The sequence below is a fragment of the Mytilus edulis genome, chromosome 1, assembly GCF_963676685.1.
Source record: "Mytilus edulis chromosome 1, xbMytEdul2.2, whole genome shotgun sequence".
Classification (NCBI taxonomy): Eukaryota; Metazoa; Mollusca; class Bivalvia; order Mytilida; family Mytilidae; genus Mytilus; species Mytilus edulis.
Window position 1 is genome coordinate 4,367,349 of NC_092344.1, and position 18,823 is coordinate 4,386,171.

General features: G+C 31.1%; 1 protein-coding gene across 4 annotated transcripts; it reads right to left on the reverse strand.

Moving 5' to 3' along the window:
- Nucleotides 1-1,061: 1,061 nt before the first annotated feature.
- On the reverse strand, nt 1,062-17,151 carry LOC139522189 (GATA-binding factor 2-like). Of its 4 annotated transcripts, none has more exons than XM_071315814.1 (7): nt 16,998-17,138; nt 14,177-14,542; nt 11,310-11,771; nt 9,921-9,986; nt 8,862-9,007; nt 5,850-5,975; nt 1,062-2,661 (listed from the first exon to the last, which is right to left on the reverse strand). In XM_071315814.1, exons 2-7 carry the CDS (start codon nt 14,391-14,393, stop codon nt 2,284-2,286), a joined length of 1,395 nt encoding a protein of 464 aa, XP_071171915.1. In that variant the 5' UTR covers nt 14,394-14,542; nt 16,998-17,138; the 3' UTR covers nt 1,062-2,283. The 4 variants fall into 4 exon arrangements, with proteins under 4 accessions (XP_071171915.1, XP_071171914.1, XP_071171917.1 ...); XM_071315813.1 differs by lacking the exon at nt 16,998-17,138 and adding an exon at nt 14,870-15,160; XM_071315816.1 differs by lacking the exon at nt 9,921-9,986 and having other exon boundaries at nt 16,998-17,151.
- Between the last annotated feature and the right edge of the window lie 1,672 nt (nt 17,152-18,823).

Below are 18,823 nucleotides of genomic sequence, written 5' to 3' on the forward strand. Positions count from 1 at the left end.
GAGTATGAAGGACGGGCAGACGGACATTAGGATTCTCATGTTGATAAACTCTATCAAGCAGGGGTATAAAAGGCATTGGCAAAACCACGATATTTCCCTGTCAAATTATCAAAACCTCACCGTGAAAAAACACCTTTAAGAATAACTGACAGAATATTACACCTGAATTTATTCACGAGAGTAACTGATGGAATATTACACTTAAATTAATATACCGTCTGTGTATTATATAATATATGCTCAAAACCTTGTAGAAGATAAATGCCTAATGCCGGACAACATATTTTATTGACGATGACTCTTCATGAATGGTATTTGTTGAAGTATTGTTTTGTCGTATTTTTGTCTAACAATTACTAAAGTTAAATTGTATTGACAGCAAATTTTCGTTCAATAACTAATTATTCTCTTTTTTCCTTTTTTTACAATTTAAATGTAAAAATTGTTTTTATTGTTCATCATTTCATGGTTCATAAATTGTAAATATCTAGGTCGATTCACATCTTTAATATGTATTTTGTATTATTTAGTTTTTTGTAGTTGTTGATTATTCCTGTTTATAACAGAAAAATTTGTTCGTCTTATTAATGTTGCAGAGATTGTTTGGTTCAAATGTTCAGGTTGATAATTCTAAATCCAACACAGCAATCGGTTCTAATGTTCCGGTTGATAATTCTAAATCCAACACAGCAATCAATAAAATACTCTGGAAAGTAGTTACATACCATTTTATGCAGATAAATTTTTATTTTGTAGGTTACGTAGGTTACATTGATGTTTTGATATAAAATTGATGATTTTTCACTGGGATTGTTAGAACAATGAAAATTCAAGGAGAACACAGTCAGCTATAAATTAAATATTACTAGATCAAAATGAACAAGTATATAGTATTGAATGTAGGCTTCTTTTGTATAGGCATGTTAGTTTATGTTTTATGGTTTTATCTTGAGTGTTCGGAGTAAAACAGAAAACTTCAATTGTATTCATCTATCTATCTATCTTTCTGGTAAATCTCATTCAAATAATAGGTAGTTTTTGGAATATATAATAATACAAAATTTCAAGTTTGAGACACTTTTATTGAACATTTCTTCAAATCTTCATTACAATATTATATCTCTGTACACAGCATGAACGGCAAAATAACAAGATGAAAATCTGTACAATTTCTATTAATAACACTGCATCTAGTTAAAGAGCACTCTGAAACACAATTACACTGGAATGTTGTCCGAAGACAAAAACCTAACTCACTACATAATGGATTTCTGTTGATCCGTGACGAGCACGTGACTCTCAAATGTCCGGATATAACTAACCGGAAGTCATGAAATGAAAAAAATGGCATAGCACTCGTGGAAACCTATAACGGTTTACAACAAATTATTTTGAACAATAAAGTCATGTTTCCATACGTTTTGGGACTAGAATCAAATGTTTTCTCTCATACAAAACATATGTCATGTACTTAGCTCAAAAATATTTGAGTCAATCGACAATAAATTAATATGTACACATTAAACAATGTAATAAAACGACATAATCTTTGTTAATTTACTTTGAGCAAACACATATAAACTGTTTTTGTGTTAAAGTAAGTCTCACGCTCTAGATGGCTAATTTTGACCACTGACAAGTACTGTGGGATACCTGAAAAAAGAGATCAACATTCACAGGGTTTGGTTTCCTTTGAAGTTTAAATGTCTACAGCACAGTTAATACTGTAAATGACACTAAGTGAATTTAGAGGGTGATACGCGAGCCGGATAGAATGTATTTTTGTAGTCACCCTAGGTCATTCCACTCGAACTCCTCTCCTCATGGTAACGCGTCGTGGCTCTCGGTTTTCATAAATTATGTAGTTTTGCGTAGAGGTTTGAATGAATGTGGAAAAATGATACCCGGAATACTATGATCAGGTATTGTCAATCTCCGTGACAAATGGAATATTAATAAAATGTTGTTTTACGTGACAAATATACTTTTCAGTTATGATGTCTCTGCACGCAAACGAACACCTTCACTGGCTCTGTTATAGTCTGATGCATTTTAAAAGTTTGTGTCTTTTCTTTACAGAGACGCTAGTTGTGTCATTGTCATATTAGCCATCGTCGGTTAATTCAGTCACTGCCCATAACATTGTCACATTTTCCAAGATGTCGGCCAACACTGCCATATCCCGGAAAATATCAGAACATTTATACCGGAAGCACCATTTGAACGCACTGTGCGCCGAAGTGGATTTAAAACCAACATTAAAACGACTTTAATTGTACAGTTTTATGCCATTGCTCCTACCATTGATGACGTTGACAAGTTAAGTCCTGATGAGAACCCTGATGATGAAATGTTCGGGATGCTCGAAAATGATGATGCGTAGCTTGATGGAGTGAAATAATTAGAACCACCAGAAAAGCCTCCATGACTTAATCCTGTGGGGTTTTGCATGTGTCCTGATCCCATCGAAGGATATCCTCCCATATATGTTGGCATTGGAGCGTGCATGCCTTGCATTCCTGGAAAACCTCCGAAAGATTTCTCTAATGGTTTCAGAAAATCTGACATCATCATTCCTTTTTTGTTTTTCTTGCTCTTTGTTGACATTTTCCTGTTACGTGTTTGTATGCCATCTTTCTTCATTGTAAGAGGTCGGCTAACCTGCAAAGAAAAGAAATAATTTATTGCAATATTACATTAAAATCTAGCATAAGCAGGAATGTTGGCCAATTATCTCAGAGCAAGGTTGAGAACGGATAATTGGTATACAAGACAAATAATTTCAGAAGTTTATTGTCTGACAATAGATATTCTGCTATTCATTGCTCATTCTCCGTGCACTTGCATATTCTCATTGTAAATATTATACTTGACTACAACTGTGCATCATGAATAAATAGGCAATAAATATAGTTAGTTAATGATATATGTAATTTACATGAGGAACGTTTACGTAAACATAAATCACAGAAATCGTTTTCTATTTGGAAATGTCGCCTTGTAGAGTCAGTAATAACAGAAGATTATAATTGATTTTAACTATCAGTGTGTTTAACGGTCCATTGGTACAAGGTATAACAGCGAAACCAGCCATGCAAAAGCTGATTACAACGTCATTGTATGGAGAATCAACGAACACAAATTCGACTTGTCAGTGCCTTTTTACTTTAAATTATCAAAACTATTATTTCTTTGAATTACCTTGTCACTCAAACGTGTGGTCAGGGGGAAAAGCGACGTGATCGCCGTCGATGTGATGGTCCCATAGAGGGTTAATCGGCGGTAATATACTATTACAGAAGCCGGAGACATTGATTAAAACTTTATTTACCTGAATGTTTATCAATACTTAGATTGGTCATTTTCAGGTATGATTTGTCAGGGGAGAACCAGAGGACTTTTCTACTAAAGTCATTTCCAGAAATGAAGTATGAAGACTAGTTCTCAGGGCATCTTTTTCAAGTGAATAATTATAAATAACCCATTATCATGATTGCATCAGAGATTTGTCATAGTCGTTAGAATTCATGAATTGGAGTTTTCATATCATTCATATTTTATTGTTCAAAATTCATTATCTTTATTAAAACAATTATTTATATCAAATGAGAAGGAATCCTTAAATTTGAAATTTTATAGATTGATAATTACAACTGTCTATTCTGATAGCGTGGTCGGGTTCACCGATTAGCATGTTTCACGGCGGTGCTTTTTAAGGACAGCAGACACCTTTTGGTCTGCACTATTACCACAGCAAGAGGTTAGGTTTATCTACTTGATCAGGTATTAATCGACAAAAGTAACCAAAAATGGACAAAATTTTGTAATTATCGAGTATTAGCGCTTCCTACCGACAAAGAATTTTCACACCATACAATTTTCATTTGATTAAATGTGACAATATGAAATTATTTTATTGGAAAGAAATTATAGCAATAAAGAAATTTCAGTGGTTTTTTACTTTTGAACCAAGATGACAGTAATGGGCCAAATTCGTGGGTATAGACGTTATTACGAAATAGAGGCCCAATGCAAAAGAATGCAAGATATTTGAAGTTGTCGCCAGAGGTACGACATAACCAAGATCACTTTATTTTCCTTACATGTTGAAAAGTGTGGAATTGGTGGCATTCAATACATATATCTATCCATGAAATGAGGGGGCGTGACCCAAACATCACGGGTATTATCGGGAAGTCAATACCCTGTCCCTAAGTATTGTGGTATAATTATGTCAAAAATAAACACAAACGATAGTTAATCAAGCATGGTCTTAACTACAGCTCTTCAGCGGAGGAGGTTTAAAGAACAGATACACCCAAGGTTAAACTGAAAGCGAGTTGCAATGAAGAGTAATTGGGTGAAATTTAATCACCCGTAGTTCGTCTTGATGTTGTCTCCGTAAAGTCTGAAACCTTATATATCCTTGCTTTACACACCGTCCTTTGATCTCTCATAGTGTATCAAATTCATATAAATAATATATATTAAGTCCGTAACGTTATTCAATTTATCATTATAATAGATTTAAATGAAGAAAAAGAAATTGGGGTGCGTGTCTCTATAATTCTTTTTTTTTTTCTTAATTCAAATTGTTTTCATTTTTAAATTTCTTTTAATAACTTCCAATGTGAAATATTTAGTTTTTCTTTAAATCAAAGTGCACGAATGTTAGCTTTTATGATATTATTTTTAACTACTTGAGGATATTTTGGAATGAATGATTTACAGTCAATCAACATTTTCCTTTTTGAAAAGAATTTTTAAATAATGTTACATTACCCTTGCAATTGTATAAAAATTATGCCACACCGCTTAATCCAAATAATGGATGAAAATTATAAAAAAAAAACATTGACAAGTTAGGGTTAATCAATAACAAAATAGCAGTAAAATGAGTCACGGAAATGGAGGAACGAAAATAACGAAATAATAATTGTTGGCCGTGAATTCGAGGCCGTCTAGTTATGCCGATCAATAGAAATCTTTAAGGGTAATTTGACTGGAAATTTTTCAACTCTCTCCCCAGACATAATCACCCCAACAAAAACCAATATACTGCAATATTTAAATAGAATGATTTGGCTCCTGTATTGTAACAATTTGACAAGAAAATTATTCCTATATGCATTAGGAAATCCATAACTATATTGACGAGACACGATAGAGCTTTGGTCCGAGTGTTTCTAACTTATACGACGATCACATATTAAGTCGTACCACAAAGTACCAAAAACACCAATACAAAAAGTCACTTTTTATTGGTAGAAAAGTGATATTAATTTAGAAAAGCTTTTTACACAAAAATTATATTATAGCACGGGTTGTCATTTTAATGTAAAATATTAATAATAGAACAGTTTTACAACAGATGAGATATACAAACTTAAACTGTCGCCATTGTTTGTAATTAAGGAAGAATATTTAAGACCGGTTTTCATTAAGTTGTTAAAGAAAAATATTTTAAAAGCAATTATGCAATTAAAAGATTTAACAATTGAAAAGGGTATATGACTCACAGACAATTACAGCAAAAAACTTGTTCAGTCACACTAACCGACAAAGGAGGGGACACTGGCCAGAGATTTTGATTTCTGATAAATTCAGATGACCAGATAGCGGTCTTGTCCACTAGTAATAAAATTTCAATACTGATAAAATCATCAAGTTTTGTCCGTAGGTCAGTTACATGTAGATGGAATTTCGTTTGTTTAACAGCTTTATTCTTGTGTAAAACATGCCAAATGTCTTAATTTTGCCTATGGTCATTTAAATACATGCATTGTATTGTCCTGTTTAATGTCAGTCGAAAATTTAAATATTTCACTGAAAATATTTTTAAAACTTACATTATGAAGTTTGTAGTAAAGGCCGCAAGCATTGCAGACTGGGTCGCCATTTTGATTCCGTCTCCATAATGTCGTAGTTGACGTTCCACAGTTGGCACAACTGGTTCCCGCTCGCCTTGCAGCAGACTGTAAACAAAAATAAATAAATTTGTAAACAAAAATGAGTACTAAATTACTTATTTTAAAAATTTGTATAAAAAATGAGTACAAAATTGCTTATTTTGCAAAACCTTATATTTCCTATTTTCATATATATGACAAAGTACTAATGGGTGTGTACGTAAATATATGCTTCTTCAGTCAACAGTTTAAATCATACGTTAATGCATACTTTGAAATATTGTTATTTTGTTTTCATGTTGTTTATTGTTAGAAGAAACTATTTCTGTTAATATTTATAAACCAAGCTGCGGGATAAGTAACTTTACTTATTCACTATATAAACAAATAAATGGGATATGTTAGCCTGGCGGCACTGATTTCAAATGTATCTTTAACTACTGATCGGCCATGCATTTATGCCAAACGAAACATAGATAAGGAGAGGAAAGAGAAAACTGAATTTTCCTTCGAGCCACTTGACCCACCCAACTGGAGCAAATGGCGCCGTACCTGCTGACGCAGGAGTCGAATTTTCCGTAGGCGAAGCAAATTTGTATTAATTGTTTGACGAAAACGTATGTCATCAAATATTTGTGACTTGCGCGTTGTGATTGATGAATAAAGACAAAACCCCACACAGAGAAGGAAACTAAATATATGCAGAAATAGAAACTGACATTCTTCCTTTATATAATTTTGAAAATTAAAACTCATGTGCCGTTGCTGCTCAATACTGTAAAAGCAGAAACATGATATATATCATAGCGTGCTAGGTGCATTCGAATGTGTTATACACAAAGCACAATTGTGTTAATGAAAATATTGAATTAGGACTAACAAAAGCTCAAACGAAATTTGTATCCTTAAATTTGTATATTCCCACAGAGATTTTCAAACAAAATGTTTAAGGCAAAAAACAACCTTCACGCCCAACGTGCCCGATATCACCACTTATTACAAATACATTTTATCATTTTTTCTACACAGAAAATGGATAGTTCATTTTTTTAAAAGCTCCATTGTTGTCTAAAGAAAATTTCATGTATTAATTTTTCATCCTGTATTAAATGTACAATGGTATCTTATTTCTAGGCTTTTATAGAAAATTTTGGTCCGGTAATTTAAGTGTTTAAAATTATGAGAACTATTATTTATTAGCCAAATCAAAATAATTTAGCCAGTTATAATGAACTACGCTAGTGCTTTGTAATTCATTTTAATGTAAAAATAAACTTAAAACATACCAAAGACCTTACATGTATGATTTATTTTTCCGTATTCAAATGAAATCGGATGCTCAATGCAATGAAGTTATTATTAACAGAAGGAGGTCAAAAAGCATTATAACAATAACTATAATTTTATTTTACAGGAAATATTTCTTAAAAGATAAATAAAGTTACACAAGAGATTTGATTATATGTATTGGTCATACGAATGTGTGTTTATGTGTTGATGATAGGACTCGGACCGATAAGATGTATATCCACTGCCAAGCAGGGCTGATAATTTTATATCAGGCCTTACGCACTTCAGCAAGGTTTAATCTAACATCGAGAAACATCATCGTGACGGCTTATCGTGACGAGGACCATGATCGCTTTAATTGATACATTTATTTTGGCATTAAGACATCTACCTCGACCATTTATATTCCTTCCATCACTCAAATTACACGATCAGTGTCGGATCCCATATCTGATCAATAAGTAGAAACAAACAAATCAATTGAATCAATCTTTTAGTATTGATCTATAGTTTCTATAAGTATTAAAGATTTGCTTCAGCTGGTGCCGATAAACATCTTAAATATTTCTATTCCAAAAACTTATATGTCATGACAAATTGGAAACAAACAAATACATGAAAACTTATTGTTAAATCTCAGGCAACGCGACACTGCAGCTCATATTTTGGGCGACACACACGACCCCGTATCTTGGTTTCGATGAATGAGATCAGAGCATTCGCCTCGAATTATCTGATATTACACAGCTCATGAATCTCGGTCCGTTTACCCATCAATAGTTTTGCATTTGTCTTTGTGGTATATCAGATAGATCTTACACCTCTTATCACAATATCTATAACATTGTATATATTTGTGAGATGGGTGATTTAGTTTTAAATAATACCCTTCAATACAAAAGAGTTCCTTCCTTCATTTGCCTCTTTGTATCAATATAACCGATGTATTTATGACATTTATTTACCAATGGACTTTAAATTTTTGTAGTAATAATTAGGAATGTTGTTTAAACAAAAGAGTGCTGATCTATCTGATAAGAACGGGATTTTATTGGGTAAAAATAATTTTTTGACCACCCTATGTTTTTTTAACAAAATTTAATATGTTTATTTAAAAAAAGAACGTATATTTTCAAAAATAGCGAACAATTTGCCCTAGTAATAATTAGCACTTAAAGATTCATTACATTTCTTTTTATTTTAGTGTCAGATAATTTGACCACCCACAAAAAAATACTGATTCACACTATGTGTCGTCTATCCTTTTTTCACAATTTAAACTACTGACATGTACTCGCAAAATAACTTCGTACATTTATTAGTTTTACCCTAGAAAATTCATATAGTTTCTTTAAGTTTCGCCCTAAAAATTACGAATATGCATTTTTGTTGTGCAATTGACACGTCTTTCCTGATGAGAAATGTCAAAAATAGTACGCTTGAATTGTAAACGTAGAATGATTCATTACCTAGAAAGCAGCAGTCGTTATGGACATTTCTTAAGACGAAGAAATATTAGTGTAAAGAAAATAAACATATTGCTGATGTAAACTTGACAGGTTGTTAAAAGCTGAGTACAAATCGTGTTTCGTAACACCCATAAAATCCCGTTTTTTATTCCACTAGGTTACCCCAAGTTGCCACACAAGTTACGTGACTTACCAGGCGTCTTTTAGGTTTGATGAGTGGTCGGTTTTGGCCGTTCATTTTGTGGTACAGTCCACAGGCATTACACAGATAATGACCAGTGCCATCTCGTCTCCATAAGGGCGTTGACGTAGCTCCACAATTTACACATTCTCGCCCCTCTAAAAATAAAAAAGAAACACATTGTTTAATTTTGTGTCCGTTTCCGTTAATTTCTATTTATTAAATTAATGTTCGTGATGTTTAAATATTTGAAATATTACTCTATTAAAGTTTATTTCCCTAGATCTGTAGACTTTTGAGGATTTGCATATGGCGCCAAACTCAGCTACATGTAGCAGTTGTTTATATGAATGCAAAATCCTCTGTCTGGATTTGTTCATGGGAAAATTTCTAATTGTTATGATATTATATACAAACTAAGTGTCCTTCTATTGAACATAAGAACAATTGCAATGCATAAAAAATAATTTTGAAGTTATCAAAAATTAGAATTTGATACAAGTTGTAGAGTTCCGGACGTTATAACACTCGAGCTAAAAGTGTATCTCGTCTTACGGCCACAGAGTTAACAATGTCGCAACACGATTTACTATTACGGTAGTAACGATGAAGAATTCTGTCGTCAGGTCCACTTACGCGGTACTGTATGAGTTTTTTTAATTTCCAAGTCCACCCCGGGCTAGAACTATATCCGCCAATTAACGCGTAATTTAGATTTATATAATAAGTTAAATGTTATAATTGTCGCCAATACTATACTACAAAATACCTTAGATTGAAATGTCTCGTAAACATAAGGAAGAGATTAACAAATATTTAGTTTTAAAATATTTTGATTTTATTTGCTGCGCGTAAATTTACTTATCCCTGGCGCGACCGCAGTTGGACTGTATTTCGGAACGCTTACAATTTACATGTCAATAATAATCCTTTAAACGGACACAGCGTAGTAAAGTTAATAATAACTTTATGAATGAGAACTATTACAATTAAAGCGATTGTTTAATTTACATTTGAGGATAATTTTAGGTTTAGAATTTATAAAAAAAAATAAAGGGAGTTAATTCTGACCTGGGATATTATGTCTTTGGCTTCCTGGTAAAATCATCGAATACATCTCGTCGGCAGAACAGCGTCCTAAAACAATTGGAAAATTGGCTTTTATTTAATTTTTTATTTCTAAACTTTTCCCAATCTATGCTAAACCATCACTACACACGGTGATTTGAAAAGTAATTTGTGCACGGTGCTCGGTGAAAATGCAGTGAAATCACGACGAAATGATTAGAGAACGCGATAATTGCATCTAGTGTCCTTTCAATCCAATGAAAATAATTTATTGATTGTAATCCTTCGATATCCCATCTTATCAATAATATATACAATGTTATCAATAATATATACCATGATTTGTAAAAATGCTCAAACGATTGATAGTTTCTTTATCAACTGGTGCGTTCAAAATTATGTACTGTTATGTTATAGTTAAACAGATTTTTAAATTATGCGATTTTTTTTTAACTTTTTATGTAAATACAAATTTTAATTGAATTCAAAATATAATACTTCAAATTTCGCGAAAAAATTCTTTACACTTATCCGGAACTCTCTTTTCTACAGTAAATTTAACAGCACATAATTTCACTGTTTCCATTTTGCTGGTGTCGATTTAGCAAAAAGGAATATAGAAAACGTTGCGTTAAGGACTGAAGACTGATTTGATAGAATTATAAGCTGTGCATGAAAAACCTCAACCACCTCTTACAGTAGCTTTTGACAAAAAACATAAATAAAACCTCTACCACCTCTTACAGTACCTATTGACAAAAAAACTTTAACATGTGTAAACTAATTAACAAACACTTAAATGTAAGAGTGCTTGTTATATATCATTTTTAACAGCATCAATTGCTCTCTAATTAAAACCATACCATATGGTAGCACTACGCATGTTAATAAGCTAATAAAAACCTATATATCTAGTAAAGTTAAATAAACTAGAACATTAATAAGATGGCATTATATGCATACTTTTCTATTGAGTGTTTATATCAGATTAAAACTTCTCCGAAAAAATATTGAATAATATTTTCTATTCTGTTTAATGGAAATGAGGCCAGCGAACTTTCAAAATTAGAGAAGTGTCTGTTTGTTGACGTTATAAAGTTAAAATTAAGTGTAGCTACTGACGACTTGAACTGGTGTTTCCGGATTTATCGGATCGTTCAAGTGTTTGTATCCGTGGCTTATACTAGAAACTCTAACTTTGCTAAAAATACGGAAGTATGTTAAAAATATATCTAAGATAAAAATCAAAAATAACTTTATCACTTATCAAAAAATGTCTTCAATAATTTTAGATTAAATATTCTTTGTGTTTGATTCGATATTTATTATAACGTGTAATTGTCAAACATATTCACAGCAAATGTTAAAACGAGGTTAGATTGAAGAACCTACCAGCACTTGATCTTGTTTTTGTTCTTGGTCTAGGGATTGTTGACTTGAACATGCTACCAGGGTGGAATCCCAGACTTCCGGCATAGTCAGAACCTGGTGTGACATAAGATGGATATGTCGGCATGGGATGAGCTGTGTGGCTGTATGATGGCGACTGATTGTCATGTATGTCTGTTTTGACTGGTTTTGATTCTGGTGTATATTCTGTAGCTGCGTTTACATTCTCTGGTGTTCCGTCTTTGGGTGGAGTTGGAGGGAAATTGAATGAACTTGATGTAGGTATGGATGAGGATGAACCAGACAGTTGTCCCGCTGAATTTGAAACATGACTAAGACCTTTGCTGTTAAAGGGGCTCATCGGCCAACCGGAATGTGCATGTGGTACCATGGATTTTGCATCTGTGATCCACGAGTGGAGGGGTGTGGGGAAGTGGGGACGACATACTTGGCTTGATGCGGACACTGAAAAAGAAAATCGTTTATATAAATCTTACTATTCTTGCAATACTTAAATTGTTTTGGGGAAAAAAATCTTCATAATATATAGAGGAAAAAATAATTGTATTATATTCTAATAACTTCTCCTACAAAAATATTTTGTTATCTTTAGGAAAGGATTTTTATTTTCAATCTTATTTTTCAAATAGATTCAATCAGAAGATAATATTTCGTATCTCTGTTAAATTAAAGCATTGGTATTATATATGTATTATATACTGTCGAGTAACAGAAATATTAGCAACTTGTTGCTTTGACCCCAGGCTTCCAGATTTCACATCTTTGATTCGATAAAATCATAACTATAAAAACAAGATTATTTCAGTAATATTTTTGCAGCGTGAGAATTTTATACTAAAATATAATGTCAAATCCGTGTGATAAGAAACTTTCTCTTTTTCCCATACTTTTTGTAATATTTGCAAATTAATTGGTATAGCAGTTCCAATTCCTTCTCAGCAGTCACTTAATCAGTTAATTTGTTGGAATGATGATCTGGTGGAGAAGCAAAAATAGTTCACGTAAAATTACACCCTAAAAAACTCCCATTTTTACTTCTTTCATTTATCTTCAATTAATGAAACAAGATCAAATTGATCTTATAATTTAAACTGCATTTTCAGACTTTTTCACATGCTTGAACATATTTTCACATTATTTCTGTATATAAAATAATTTACAGAGAAATGCAGTTCGATTTACAAATATAGTAAAATAATTCATAATTTCATAAATATTTTTCCTTCAAAAATCGGGGAAACTCAACATGTTTCAGAGAAGAAAATTCGCATTTTGTAAGATTTCAGTTTTGAATGTACATTTCAGATTACAGGGAATCCCACGGTTATTTTTTTATCCTGATAGATTTATTTCCCAGTTATATGCCTGGTTTATTTTCTGTGGCAGAAAATGTACTGGTAAATACCACGTTTTGAAGTGGAATTTTATTAAATAAATTGAAACAATTTGTCTATGAATTAAAGTCAATCAGTGAGTAATTGATTACAGAGCTGTATATTTCAGTGCAGTGGTGGTCAGTCGCCAGAAGTGTCGGGGTTCATTACATTGACATAAGCGGCTTAAATCAGTTGGGGGTTAGGACCTGGTAGGAATCAAACCAGCAGGGTTGCCACTTAAGACATTACGAACCGTCATTTTTACAATGTAGAAAATTATACATTATTAAGTACTAGGACACTTGAGTAACCAAGTAAAATATTTGGCATTGAAAACATCTGGAAGAAAGTAAGAGTGTTAAACGGATGATTTCATCGCGCAGTGGATAACATGACAAGTGTCATTTTATGAACTCTGTCTTTTATCATCAACAAATAAATACTCCATATTAAATAAATATTTAGCTTGATAAAGGGAAAGTCTCATCTAATTTTATTAAAATAACATTTGAATAAAACGTTTTAGAAATGTAATTTAACTGGTAGAAATTGACCCTCGTAATTTTGAACATGTGGCGCCGCTCTTATGCAAGGTAATACTATAATTACAATTCATTCAAAATATTGAATCAAATAATTCTATTTCGTTAAGAATGTCAAACCAAAAATATTCCGGTATTAGTTAAACTTTAAAAACGAACTGGGCAATCCGAAGAAATTTTCAGCCTAAAAACTACAGTTTGGGAATCAAAAGCTAAAAACACTTTGTTTATATTACATCAGTACAGAATAATATTCTTAATAGCCCATTATTTCAATTTCAAGCAATTTTAAAAGTGAAACACGAGAGCGAGCCGAGTCTGGTTGACGCCGTGACGGGGATTAGCCAGTATAATTGTGGAGATTCGTTTTCATTGTATTAAACTGTCTCTGTATAGTTTAAAAACTTAAAATATTTTTTGAACTTTTGGGATCGGATATATTTAATACATTGTTATAACGGCGCGTTTCCTTTGCTAGACTATAAATAGGTTGTAGTGGTTTCCTATATGTTAAAGATATAGATAAACAACACATTTTCCGTTGAACGGACATTCTTACAAGACATGATAACATCTTTTAAGTTTTATTTCATATCTACATGTTTTGTTGTTGTTTATAAATTTTACGAAAATTTTATACAATACATTTATTTTTAAAATAATTTTGGGGGAATATTTAGGACAGGAAAACTTAAATATATCAAATATATCAAAATAAATATACTACAATGTAACAATAATTCCAAAATTAATGTTTCTTTAGATAGAATAAATAATATTTTAACCAAACAGCAAGACGGCCAAAAAGATATATTTTTGCTTAAATTTCAATATTTAGAATTACTAGAGTGATCATATTATTTTAAATGTCAAAGAGCAAATATTTAAAATTATTTAAAAATGAGTATATAAGTGATAATACGATTCTTACCATGAGATGATCTGTAACTTCCCATTGCCCTTGCAGCCTGGTTGTAGTATCCCGCTGCAGCATTCATATGAGAACTCTGATCTAAGAAATGAGGGGTGAACATTTCCCCAATGTCTTCAGACGGCAGCATTCCTGGGGTTGGTTCGTAGCTCCCTACTCGTGGGGCTTCGGCTCTAAGCCAGCTTGATGCATGTTGTTGTTCTGCGCTCACATCCATAGTTGTTTTATATTGATTGTAAATATTTATTTATAAAAGTAAATATTCCGAATTCGTGTTAATCCACAAACAGTAATAAACGAAATATTTTAAGCAAACTGTCTTCAAATCAAATATGCACAGTTCCAACTTGTAATAACTCAAATTATCTGCAAAAAATAAAATTGGTATTATTCAAATGCATTTGCTTACAACGTTTCGGATGAAATAAATTTAAAAGTAACTAAATGATGATATCTTTAAAATATTAGTATAAATATGTAAATGTTTTGTTAAAGTGATGAAAAATTATAATAAATTTAAAAGATCTTTCGATAATCATAGATAATCAGATAACCAACCCCTTCAAATATCCTACAAGAATGTAAACATACGACACGTGCATATATACTTATTGCTCTTTAAAGATTTAATATAAGTATCGCAAAACCTAAACCAAAACAATAGTAGCAAAAAGTATTAAAATTAAAACACACATTTTTGCCTTCATTGAAATCCTTGAAATCTGCATCTGTTCAAACACAATATATATTTAAGTAGGTAAATACAAAGTTAAGAACACTTGAATCGCTCCCAACAGTAACCATCAATATGAATCGAAAAAACAACACCGCATTTGTTTCATTCTACTATTGGCAGCACTGGGTATCCTCAGCGGGTATAGCAACAAAAACAAATAGACCAATCAAATATCTTATTCTTTATATTTAATTTCTTTCTGCTTATGACTCCTCCTTCTGTATTTCAATATTTCATTTTCTTTTGTCAATCAGATAATAATATCAGACAAAAATCAATCGTACATGCCTCCAGCTCCTGTTTAGTAGGCGTGTTTAAGATCAATATCAGATCTGCGAGATAAGTGCCAATTGTCTTGTACGTGAACAGGATAAGCCCCGCCCACGACAAAAAGATGCTGATTTTTTCATCTTGTGGTGATAATTATTTGGGAATAGTAATAAATTTAAGGATGGCAAATGGAGCACATTACTAGAGTCCACCCTTGGTTGCTTTTGAATAAAAGATGTTTGCGTTACCCTTATGAATTTTAGGTAGAGATGGTGGATTAAGTGACTTGTACATAATTATATACACATTTCGCTGGTGTTACAACGTTACACTTTTATGGAATTAAAGGGCAAGATCTCGATTTAATGCGATGAATTTAATGTAGACTTGTAACGTAAAATTGGATAGCTAAAGTCGTATCCGTCGCCATACTGACTCAAATTTTAGACGGTTAAGAATTACTCCTTATTATTTTATGAAAATAGTTTCCGTTTTACATTAAAAATCCAATTTATTTTTTAAATGTAACAAATTTACACTTACAGAATAGTTTTAATATCGTATTAAAGTTATGTATTAGAGTACTTAAGCAAAATAATGTTTGTTTAATTACCAATATCAAAATCATATTTCAAAGTATAAGGTTAATAATTGTAAAAAGCATTAGTATTTCATACCTCTTTAACAGATTGATGTAAAAAGATGTGATGATTAACATTCAAACAAATGATATAAATACTATTGCAATAGTATATATTCATACTTATATCCTCGTCAAATATGATTGGTTAAGTGTTAATAGTTGATTTCCTGATTATTACCTGTAATTATCTCACCTTTTCCATTGTTTATCAAATTATCTCACCTTTTCTCATTGTTTATCAAATTATCTCACCTTTTCTCATTGTTTATCTAATTATATCACCTTTTCCTATTGTTTATCAAAGTATCTCACCTTTCCACTATCCTATTTATCTCATTATCACACCATATTTAACAGTATGTATTGTCTACGGAGGATATTCCTAATTATTTATGATTGGTTTTCCCTTCAGCAAAAAATATAGATATGTTGTATTGTGAATTAAAGGTGAAAATCTGATTTTTTTTCTGGCTTAAAATATTGCATTTCAGAATTATTAATTTATAACAGTAAGGAACAAATTCAAATTTTGATGTTTTTTTGTATTTCTTTTGCAAAACATTATGTATCTACTAGCAGAAAATATTGTAGCTGTATATTAAACTCCTAGAGGAACACTGTGATAACCTTGTGTTAAAAATCTAGATGTATATCTAATTTTCTTTATTTCTTTTGTTTTATGAAACTATTTCAGTTGTAATTTTAAAAGATCTTTTTCATTCTATTTGTTTTCGAGAAGTTCCACACTTATTTAGTATGTTATTTGCCATTAAAAAGAAAGAAAAAAATACTTATTTAGTTTAGTATTAACATATGATATTGTTCAAAAAGTACAAACAAATTAGACACAAATTTTAAGTAACGTCTTATCCAAGAGAAATAGTATATTACTTCCAGTAGAATAGATAATTTTTGCATATAATTGATAATACTAAACTCGATAAAATGTAATAAAAAAAAATGCTTCAGTATGTGCAACCTTTCAAAATATAGAATTATTATAAATGAAACATATTTTGTTTTTAATTCTCTAGTTTTCTTATACGGACTCGTACATAGATATCAAAGCCGAACATATATTCATACAAACAAATCTTTTGTTTTAATTTTGATTATTTTCCAACTATATATTTTAGAATAACTTTATATTTTTATATCAGTAAATCACCTACCTCTAAAGGACACAAAAATAATGATATCATACAAAAATCTAATTTCCACAGAGGTGTTTATCTTGTAACTGATTATCAGAATTCGATTAGAGAAGTAATGATCACAGTGTGTTTATCTACGTCTTATATACTTGCCTCTTTATCATTGGTGAATGCTACTTTATGATTGCTCGTTGGCGGATATAACACCTTTACTAAATGAATAATTATCTAATTATCACACCTATTCACTAATTGTTCATATATGCCTATCATATTTTTTAACAATATTGGAAGGAAAAGACTAATTATATGATTGAAAACAATCATATTTTTTAAATATTTGAATAGACCCTATCGGCGATGTACAATATTGTAAAATATGTAATTTTCAGTTTCAGTTATATGGAGTTATAAAGTTTCCCTTTTAAATTATAAAATTAAAACAAAAAGGTTTTTTTTCTTCAAAAGAATGAAGGGGAAATTTGAATTGTTTCTAAAAAAAAAAGGGGGGGGGGGCTATGTTTCGTAACACAATAAATGTGAGTATAAAATAACTTTAATAATCCTCTGATTTTTCTCCGTATTAAGAAAATAATTATTATTTTCGCGTTTTATTTAACGTCGATGTCTATTTGATATCAAATTGATAATCTGCATTGTCTATAGTGTAAATTGTTTATTTATGCATACTATACTGATAAACTGTATTGTTCAAAGTAATAAAGAATTTAATAGTAATATATTTGTTACCACAATCAAACACTTATATTTTATATTTAACTACAACAGAATTAAAGTTGAACATTTAAAATATGTAAAAAGAACATTACAATTATACAAATATATAAATGTAAAAACTTTTCAGATTGACAAAAATTAATGAAAATATACTATTAGAGTGAAGAGTCAAGATGAAATAAGCAAAACTATATATCTTTGATATATTCCCCAAATTCCATTCTCAATTTTATTTAGGATTATTAATTGCCTACACATTATTTCTAGAAAAAAGACGAGAAGAAATCTTCTATAGACCAAATTTGTAAGCCAAATTGCGGAAGTTGTCATATTTTTCAAAATAATCAAAACGAGTGACTGACTGTTTCTTATTCCTATCAACGCGGTTACTAGACTTATTCGTCTAATGCTGCTTCTCCGTGTCCAGATAGCGATCCTATTGATACTCAGTATAGAAAGTCATGCTTATCTGATCAGAGGTTGTCTTGTGAGGATGAGTATAGACTCGTGTTGATAGAGGAGCATCATTAATGTTCACAAAGAAAAAAGACGAAGATTTAAGATTATCAAAAAAAAAATCTTGACACGAAAATACACAAAAAAGGTGAGAGAAAGTGTATAAATCAAACATTAACACATCTGTCTTTTGTGTGATAGGAAGAATATATCACTATATAAATCATGGTTACAACAAATTCTAACATAAGAAATAAGATTGTTTAATCTGTACATATCTACATATATTTCATGACAGATTTGTATAATTTTCACCAATACGAAGATGATTTTAATCTTACAATATAGTATATCATTTTAATGCTTATGAAGGATTTTAATCCCGATTGCAAAATAAGTTAGATGAAAGAAATGAAGTATCTAATTATTAGGCTGATGGCATCATGCATGCGAGGTTCCTCTATACGAATATATATACATTTTGTTTTTGTTTGTTTTGCATCGTTATTGTATCACATTAAATAAGACAAGACAAGACAAGTTTAATACACTCAGGCACATTGTGTGCAACAAGAGCAACAAAATGTAGTATACAAAATAATACGTTTGTCAATAAATGTTACAAATAAAAAATAACGCAACCCTTTTAT